The 10,396-nt window shown below is 43.3% G+C and overlaps 1 protein-coding gene across 1 annotated transcript in view; it reads right to left on the minus strand.

Annotated features, from left to right (window-relative positions):
- Positions 1 to 241: 241 nt before the first annotated feature.
- The window catches only part of Adgra3 (adhesion G protein-coupled receptor A3), a 93,528-nt gene continuing 83,373 nt past the window's right edge, over positions 242 to 10,396 (minus strand). The window contains exons 17-19 of the mRNA XM_028765238.1: positions 4,090 to 4,235; positions 1,949 to 2,044; positions 242 to 1,814 (exon numbers count right to left, since the gene is read on the minus strand). Of these exons, the coding sequence (XP_028621071.1) occupies positions 572 to 1,814; positions 1,949 to 2,044; positions 4,090 to 4,235 (1,485 nt within the window). The 3' untranslated portion in view covers positions 242 to 571. The remainder of the gene's footprint in view (positions 1,815 to 1,948; positions 2,045 to 4,089; positions 4,236 to 10,396) is intronic.

Below are 10,396 nucleotides of genomic sequence, written 5' to 3' on the forward strand. Positions count from 1 at the left end.
GTATGTATGTATGTATGTATGTATGTATATATGTATGCATGCATGTATGGGTGCATGCATGTGTAGGTGGAAGCCATATGCAGGCCAGAGAACCACTTATGAGAGGTGTCTCTTTCTATCCTGAGGATGCTAGGTTTACAAGTCACAAACCAGGACGCTTGGCAGTCAAGACCTTTATCCCATGGAGCCATCTCACCAGCTCCTAACATGCTTTTTACAGTGTAAACATAAACCACCAGCACAATGACAAACTTCTATTTATTTTATTAAATACAAGCCTCAAATGTTAAGTAGATATAACAGATTCTAAGAAATTATATTTTCAACTTCCAAAATATCTTATTGGTGCTTTGACAAGTAAAACAATGTTTTAAAACTTTTTTTTTTTAAACTCTGGGGAGGGGGGCAATTTAGGAATATAAAATTAGTAAATCCCAATGCTCACAAGAATATTCAGAACTGTTTTGTATCCCTAAGGTGGCTGTAAACAGTTTGTCTCTAAGAGTTCCTAGCTTAAGGAATGTGAGTGTCACAGTTTCACCGTCTGTCTTGGAAGCAAGCCCCTGCAGTTCTACACAGTTGTTTCATGTTTCCACAACCCAGTCCGAACATTACCAGTAACATCAGTAGCTAGCAAGGGTCCTTCCTGCCCACTGCTTTTAACTGGTCCATTCTGAACAGCTAAGTTCAGGCCATAAGATTTCTGTTGACTTTCAAGGTCGGCTGTAGCTGGCTTCCTTGGTGCATCTTTCTTACTACTTGTTGAAACAGGCTTTTCAACATTTCGGGTACTTTTGGGAAGTGTGCTACAAGCATCACTGCTGTCTTGTTGGGGTGGGTTGTACTGTCTCTCTCTATAGGCTAAATAAGCTCTCCTACTCCTCGAATGTCCTTCATTGCTGCCTGGCCGGCTTTTAGGTAAGCCATTCTGTACGCTTCCTTCCACACTCGTTGGGACATCATAGGCATACTCTCGCAGGACTGTGAGTCTGCTGGCCCGGTGTCCTTTACTTCGGTTTTTATGATGGCGGCTTGGGTGCACATTTGTTCGAAACTGCACGTCTAAAGGAGTCACATGCATTTTAATATCGTTGTCCATTGAGTGTTCTGTCAGACTGTTATCAAGCTGCGGTGTGGCGTTCACAGGTAAGGCATTGCTGTGGTACTGTGCCGCAGCAGCCTGCAAGTTTGTTAGCTTGCAGCCCTGGGAAGAGTTTTTGAAGCTCGATGCGCTTTTGTTCGTGCATGAAGACTCTGCGCTGCTATTCGTGCACTTTGGGGCCTCTCCGTTAGTCGTACTTGAGTTGGGAGGCTGGACGTTGACTTGCACTGAGTACGAGCTCCGTCCTGGGCAGCACAGCATGATCCATGCAAGTCTCACATCCTCCCTGTTGATGCAATGGTGCACCATGATGAAAGCACTGAAGCTTAAACAAGTGGCTCCAAAGAAGAAGCTAAAAACCAAGTCCAAGGGATAATACAGAGAAACAGCCATGGCCCCAAACATCCACAAGGTGACATACAAAAGCAAAGTAAGGCTGGCGCCCAAAAGCTGAGACTGAAAACTGTGCTCATTTTCCAATGTGGATGTAGAGATGAGAGACAAAGACATGGAGTCCTGATGATTTATTTCACCATTTTCATTGGCTGCCAATCTCTGCTGCTCTTCTGTCGGCTCCTTGAGCTCATATTTGCGCTCAGGGTGTCTTTTCAACTGAATAAATATGCTTAGAAAATACATACAGTTTACAAAAGTGATGAAGCTGGCAGGTCCGTAGAAGGCTCCCAAGGACGGTTCCCAGGCCATCCAGCAACTAGGAAAGAACATGCGGAACTAGCTTAGACACTTTGTATTTCAATAAAGCACTTAGGAGATTGTCATCAATTGTGCCCACAAACTGCCCAAGAAGTAGTGGGGTCAGGTGCACAGAGAACATGGGTTACTCACTAGGGTGCACTGGGCCGGCTGCCATAGTTCTTGATGTTTGCTGCTGCAGTGATACCACACACTATGATGGGGATCCCACCACCAATCAGGTAGAACCTAGGAGGGACAAAGGCTCATGATCCTGTGTCTATCCAGTAGGGATACTTAGTGCAACATCTCAACACTTTACACGTCATTCTTTGAAGATTAATTACTCTCATTCCAATAACACACTGTTTTCATAAATGACCTGTGTGATTTTATAAATGACCTGTGTGATTTTATAAATGACCTGTATGATTTTATAAATGACCTGTATGATTTTGGTTTGGTTCTTTGCTATGTTTTGTTGTGAATTGCTTTTCTGTTTGTTTCTTTTTCAAAGGACAGGCTCTGAGCTGGGGAAAGCTGGTCAGCTGCTGCCACCCTGTGGTCAGGTGGAAGAACACTTGGGTCTACCAAAGCTTTTAGTGGGCTGGTTTCCATTAAATTCAGCTGGTGAGCCAAAAAGTGTCAGTTGATTATTACACAGCAACTTTTGAGATTCACACACATAAAAAGGGGTAGGAGGAACTGTGGAGGATGAGATTTCACAGACTTCAGCTAGCCAATATTCTTCAGTTCTTTCACACAATGACAGGCACTGGAGCCAATCCTACAGTGTGCCTCTCTAGGCTGGGTGAGCAAACCTGCTGAGAGCTGGAGATATTCAGTCTATCTGGTATTCTTTTTAATTTCACCCATAGCTCATCTCCTAGAAACAGATGCTGCCCCAAGATCACTACTCTCCTAACTTCTCCCCTAGATCTTGCTCAGTATAAGCATTGCAATGACAACATGTGGAAATGAATTAGGCTGAGCACTGGTAAACCTCCCTGGTGCTTACTATGCATGCTTTTTTCTGTAGCATTTTTAGCTGATGGAAACACCATCTGCAGGTGGCCAGCTTACTGTAATCCTGTAGACTTCTTCACCTTTCTGACACTCACTCTCCAATCCAGCCAATCCCACACACCCTCCTCACACATCTAGCATAGGTCTCTGGCTCCAGTCCTCAGGGAAACCCTGGTGATTCATTGACATTTCTTATTTTCAGGCATCCCAACTTATACTCCACAGAAATGCCTAGTATCCTAACAAGACACTCTCAGGCCACTCACTTCCTGAGTTAAAGATCTTTAGCAACTATACACATTTAAATATGGCTATCTGTTGTGCAGCTCTGGAAGAGGTGGGCACGAGTTACATAAAACTCTCAAGAAATTTTGAAAACTCATGAAGCTTACAAAACTTAAGAGGCCCTTCCCTGAGATACTAAAGGCAATAAGTGGAACTAGTTGATGACACTTGTCTGTCTGAGTCACCCACATTCCTACAAGTCAATCTAACAAATGTACAAGTTCTCCAAGATGGACTAGAATGGGCTGAATCATTTACTTTGTCTCCCAGTGACTTTTATCTGGTATGAATAAAAATAGACTCCCCAGGAAAAATAACCCTGGGTCCCAGCTCCTTGAGGCCACATACCCTAGGTCAGCAACCTGCACTTCTCAGCTAGCTCTGCTCCTCCTTTACTTGGGGTACATGTCTACCATTCCCCTAATCCAGTGCTCTCCTCTCACGAGTGCCTCTTTTTTGTACGTGCAGTTCTGCGCTTTCTAGAGGCCTGAACAATAGGTATTCCATAGCCAGTTCTGCAAACTCTGGGGCAGGGAGTACTTTCTGCAGGGTGCACATCAGGCCTTCAGTGAGTCTACTCACTATTGATAATTTTGCTCATCTAGCACAATCAATCCAATCACAATTCTTTTTATTGTAATGGGCAGGAAGAAGATATAATTCCAAACTCATTTTGTCTTTTGTAGAGAGAAGAAATTAATTCTTGAGATTAAGATCAATGGCACATGACCTCAAAAACTTCAAGAAGCTCCTTCTTACTCTGCATATAACCATGAGACAGACCCTCTCATTCCTTCTGAGCTCTAGGCACACAGTGGAGATGCTGATGCTCTTAACACTGAGAATCAGTCAGCTTACAAGTCGTTCCTTTTACCTCTCAAAGTCGACACCAATGTTTCTTGTTGTAAGTTATGACTGTGGTTCAAACTAAAGCAATCGCAATACTTAATAATCCCCTGCAATACAATAAAGGCTCAGGGTACCTCAGCATTGGCCGTGGTGGAGCAGGTGGCTCATCAGGATCCTGGCATCTCTTGGCTTTCTTAGTGACTTGTTTATAGATATTTCTAGCAGTGACTCCGACCCACAATACTGTGGCAAGGGTAGAATAGTGAAGAATGATCCCAACCTACAAGGAAGATTGGACAATGACAAGTAAAAGAACAAATGCTTTCTCGTGTCTGATTACAATGCAGTAGGAAGGCATATTGTAATGACCCCCTCATGTGCTCATGAAGAAATCAAGGTTCTTAACAGAAGATAATTTATCAGTTCACCTTCTAACTAACTGCTACTGCAAGGAGTAACAGAAGGGGAGGGAACAGGTCACACCTGAGCTCTGCCTCAGAGTCACCATATTCCAGCAAGAAAGTGATATAATGAGGTAAAGATTAAGCCGGTAAACTCAGAAGTAAAACCTTCCCTCAGTTTAAGCCTGTACTGATTTTCTTACCTGACTGTGAGTTCAGCAAAATTATGCGCCATCTCAAGCACTTAGCTATGGTATGTTACTTCCTAAGAGAACTTATTGTGATGATTCTAAGTACCATGTTGAAGAAAGCATGTGAATCCTGAATTTCAGTCTCTTCAATTTAATAGTGGGGACTTTACCAACAGACAGCACTGGGGTTCTGCAGAAACTGAATGGCACAAACTCAGGAGCATACTAGGCACCTGACAGTGTAACTGCGGTGCAGCACATAACACAGACAGGACTCATCTGCCTGTGATGACAGAAGTATGCTGATCACATGACCCCTCTGACTGAGGTGGCAATTCTGTATGATGATGAAAGCGAACACAAGAGGCTTGGGACCCTAACTTTTTTTTTTTTTTTTTAAAGAAAATAAACAGGATATATCAGCAGAGCAAGGCATAATCTAGAATCCTGTTTTCTTTTATGAGATGGGGCAGAAGGTCAGACTAAGAATAAATCTGTAGCTTAGGGTGGCCTGTAACTCACTACATAAACCAGATTGACTGTGAACTTGCAGCAATCCTCCTGCATCCGCTTCCAAAGTGCTGGATTTATAAGCATGACATATCATGGCCAGCTTTCTAAACAAATGACTTGCCACCTTTTCCAACAGTTGTTGTTCTTATCTCTTTGTTTATTTTGGAAACATAATGCCACGGCCTCCAGGCTGACTTTAATGTCACTATAGTGGATGAAGACTGTACTCCTTCTACAAGACCCTCTGCCTCCTGGGTACTGAGGTACCCAGGGTGCTCCACTGCACATGGCTTTAGATGGTGCTGAGGACTGAATCCCGGAACAGTACCTTTTCCTCTCACAATTATTACAGGCAAAATTCTAGAAATGAAAAGCACCAAGAACATCTTCTCATTAAAGGGGTAGTTCTGCGACCTTCAGAAACCTCCTGGCAGAAAACTGCCAAACCAAGGTTGATAACAAAAGAACAAGAGCTAACCTGCAGCTAAAGCCTAGAGGCACAAAAGCCCAAGTGGCTCTTAGCCAGGACCGTAACTACCCAGAGTAAACCCTGGAGACTCTGAAGTGCCAGGGCAGTGAATCCCACTTATCTCAGCTAGAAAAGTCCGAAGTCACCATCTCCTAGGGACAGCAGTGGCTGCCCTTGGTTCACGGCAGTTTTACTGACTTGCTAGGAAAGAAAGGTTCTTAGAGAAAAACATCACAACCCTTTGGCCATCTGAATCATCCTCAGTGCCTTAAAAGAAGCACATGCAAATTTGTTACATAGAAAATCAGTAAATTTAAGAAGAATCACTGAAGTTTTATTCAAAGGGATAGGTTCTATGGCTGGCAAATTAGAACCATTAAATATTTTAAGTTATAATGGAGCTGAGGACCAGGAGGGAGGCTCTGGTAGTGTGTTATTTTCCACACTACACTTGGATAGTGCATAAAATACAATCTGGTGGCCATCCTTCCAAGCTAGCTAGATGGAGTAGACACGTCAGCAAGCTTCAGGCTCTGAGAGAGACCCTACCTCAATAAATGAAGTGGAAAGTGACTCAGAAAGACATTCAATGTCAACTTTGGGTCTCTATACACATGCCAAATATGTGGACACATGTACACACACACACACACACACACACACACACACACTTCTCTCAAGAGGAGGGGGAAAAGAAGGACAATTGCTCCTGCACTATATAAAAGGTATAAAAGAAGGAGCCTCAGGGCTGGAAAATGGTGCCAAGGTTAAGAGGGTGTACTGTTTCTGCAGAGGAACCAGGTTCTGTTCCCAGTGCTCATGCTAGAGTAAGCCTCACTTACTTATATGTTACTTACATAGTAATATAAACTCTGATATATTTACACACTGCCTTTTTCCAACTAAGCCACCATAGTATGTATACACTGTAGTAGACACAACAGTTATACCCAAACCAAATCAACAACAAAACCTACCTGTATGATGAATATAATCACATGGGAAAAGGCAAAAACTGTAAGAAACAGCTTCCCGAAGTAAGTGACAGTCACATACCCACTTACATTTCTGTAAGCTACTGACTTAATGCTTTTGACATCTCCATGAGGTCAGCATTACTAATCTAGGGCCACAAGACAGAGGTCCCCTGGCTCTTCCCACAAAAGTGTGATGGTTTACAAGGCCCCAACCCTCAGCAGTGCACAATAACGGAAGTGAGAGGATCAGATCAAACTCCAGCATTTTAATCATGTCTCTGCTGTATAACACCACGAGTAACTTGAGGTGCTTTCCTCTACGTGATTCAGTTTACATACTTATATAATAGACCAAAGTGCCTTCTAGGGTTAATACAAAAGTTAAAGAATCAGTTGCAAGTGGATAGCTCTTCCTGTTTTCTGATTAGATTTTCTCCACTGGCTCTCCGTGCCAACACAGTAATTCTCTAGATAACAGATACAAAAGGACACTGAGAAGGGCATCTGGCACTCTATTTGTAGATTAAATCACGGGACAGTAGAGCCACAAGGAGAGTTAAATAAGGTGCAGCCAAATCCTTTTATGCACGGCAAAGAAAACCAAGGGCAGAAAACAAACCACTAAGCAATTACTCAGTGGAACATGGTAGAACAGAATTTTTCCAGCCCTGAGCCAGGCCTCTTCAACCTCCCAACTCTGCCTCTTTGCTTCGTCCAGCTCCTTCCACAAAACAGTTAAAGGCAGCAAAAAAAGTGGAACTGATTGAGGAACCTGGCAGCTGACATTTGTAACACTCTCAACCGATCACCGTGGGGCAGAATGTGTAGTACCACCCTTTGTTGGGAAGTATGAGATTCCTGAAAGAGGGAAGAGACAGCTACATATATTACATGCACAATGGTAGCTAAAGTGAGCATGTTAGGGTTCACTGATTACATGACTGGTCTACTTTGAGACTGTCAGGTCCAAAAGAAAATAGCTAACTGTGGTGCCTATGGCATACTAAGGCACATCTGGCCTGTTGGCTTTCTCAGTATTACAACTGCCTGTGGCCCTCCTCACCCCACCTCTACCCTAAACTTCCCCAGTTCACAGGCCTCCCTTCCCCCAGCTTCTCATTTCTACATAAGCCTGCCATTTCTCTCTTGAATCCTCCTCTCTTGGGCTCCTTTGGTGACACTCTTTTTCTTTCTCTCCCTCACCTTCTTTCCCCCTCTCTCTCATGTCCAAGTCCAGTCTGGTGGCCATGTTCAGAGTACTACTTTCTCTCCCTGCTCTGGACTCTTCAAGATGCTTCTGGCTATTCTCTACCTCATATCTACAATAAAAACCTTTCTCTCAACCATGACTTAGAATGATCATACTCTCAGTTTTATACATCTGGTGCCAAACTCCTCAGTTTACAGAGAGACGGGGTCTCAGTGCTAACCTGGAACTCTCAATGTACACCAGGCTAGACTTGAACTTACAAAGATCCATCCATACCCTCTACCTCACAAGTGCTTCTATTAAAGGGATACCTTTTACAGCTCAGTTTTAGAGACAGAAGAACATAAAGGTCATTCTATTTAGCCAGCCTGACACATAGTTTACAGAAGAAATACAGAAGCCTTAACGAGGTAGAATAGTAGAATAAGGATGAGGCAGGATGAGGCAGGTACACAACGACTACTAACCACCAAGACCCGAGATCCTCACCAGATTTTTCCACACACCCCTCCAGCCCAACCAACTGAATCCTCTTACAGTGTGAGATCAGGGCAAGGAGCCTTGAGTCATGAACATAAGAACAGTGCTGCTATGTCTGTTACATCCTCAAAGAGTACTTTGTAAACCATTAACTGGGGCATTGGTTCTGAGTTCCTGAGGAGTTCATGCAATCCCTCTCCCTTTCATCGTAGACAGGCTATAAAACATCACTTGGTCATCTTTACCACAGTCTCTTCCTAGTCATTCCCATAATTCATAAATTAACATGTCTGCTTCAGGAAACCAAGGAGCACTTTGGGATAAAATTGAGGATAGTTGTACTAAAGTGAACTGTGGGCTCTACTAACAGGAACCATGCTTGGCAAGACCTGGGCTTGATATTTACTGACAAACACAGGCTTCTTTTTCTCAGTAACTGCAGAGCACCTATCATAGGTCAGATCTTATGTTGATTCCTTGATAAATGTGGACAAACCAAACCATACAGTTCTCACCTTGAATCCAATGACCCCTTAGAGTCCAGAGACAAGGAAGAGTAATCAGGTATTATGAAATTATAGCAAGCCCTGACAGAGATACAGGAGGGACAGGATCTCTAAAACTGTGACTGATAGTACCTTCCACATAAGCCAGAAGCAGAGACGTGAACATGAGGGACCAAGAACAAAGCAGCTGTCTTCTGTCTGTAGTGTCTGAAAGTATGCTTTCAAGGGCAAAGGAAAGGCTGATCCAACACATCACACAGCTGAGATGTAACTGTCAATTCAGGCAGTACTAGAAAATACTTACTGAGAAGTGAGTATAAGCCAGCTATCATTGAAACTCAGACACAGTTGTTACAAACATGCAACTATTTTAAGTTAGCTCTTAAGAATACAATGATGAATTTATCACAAAAGGCAATAATACAACATGACTGGGCCAAGCATGTTCTATGTCAGTGTTAATAAATGATTATTCATCCATGAGAAAATCCATCAGCAAGATAAAATTCCTACCTTGACAATAACCTGTATCTAACTATGTAACCCTGATTCTTACTCTTCAGTTTTCTTGAAACTACCTTTGTTGAAAGTAGGTTACATTACTCATTTTCTTAACTCAGTAAAAAGATTTCTCAGTGTAAATATAATTTCTCAGCCTTTTTCTACCTAAGCTTCACTGGTTTTGTTCTTCACTATTCACTATATGCCCAAGTTTCTCTCTGTTTGTTTGTGACAGGCATTCATTTGGTTGCTTCCAGGTTTCTGCTACTGCACATAACACTACATGAATATTCATACCCATGTGCATATGCACACCCACAAGAGCAAGGGCATTAAACCGAAGAGTGAGACTGCAGGCTCCGTGGTTTGCAAACCTTTTGCTTTGAGGGAAGCCTCACAGGATGTCCACACACATTCCCACCCAACAGAGTCCATGGGAGCCACATGTTCATCAGTACACTCGTGGATCAGATGTAGGCTCTTTATGTGAGGTACACAGTAAAGAGACCACTATAACAGCAGCTCCATGATTGGGGGGAGATTTTTCTTGTGAATAAGAGACAGAGCATTCAGAGGCATCTGAAAGAGTTCTGAGCAGAGAGAAGCAGCAGACTGAATGTGGCCACAGCTATCTGTCTGAGACAGAGAGCAGCAGGGGCTGGGGGGGGGGGGGGGTGAGCGGGGGGGGGGGGCTTTGCCATTATAAAGGGAGGAAGGGGATTAAAATAGTCTGGGGGAGATGGGCAGTGCCAGTAGGCTAGCATGGGGGCTTTGAAATGTATAATGGGCACTTATGAAAAGGGACTGAGGGAGCGTGGAGGCCAGCATAGGCTTGGATATGCTATGAGAGGTATATGTTATTAAAGACTCATAAGTCCTTTCTGCTGGAGGCAAGGGAAAGGACACCTTTTGGTAACCAGGTACCTGTTTCACAAGTTCCTGAAGTATGCTGGCTTTAATATAGCAACCAGAAATCCTTCTAGTCCAGCTTGAGCTGATTTCTGGACATATGCACTTCCTGGGACCTAACGCACTCATCTCCAGAGCTATGCCTGCATACCTGCCGCTCCCTGCCATGATCTACTACCTTCTAAAACAATGAATCTTATAGTAAATGCTTTCTATTGTAAGTTGTCTTGATCATGGCTTCCTTCCTTCCTTCCTTCCTTCCTTCCTTCCTTCCTTCCTTCCTT

Source organism: Grammomys surdaster, unplaced genomic scaffold (assembly GCF_004785775.1).
Source record: "Grammomys surdaster isolate TR1022 unplaced genomic scaffold, NIH_TR_1.0 150, whole genome shotgun sequence".
Lineage (NCBI taxonomy): Eukaryota > Metazoa > Chordata > Mammalia > Rodentia > Muridae > Grammomys > Grammomys surdaster.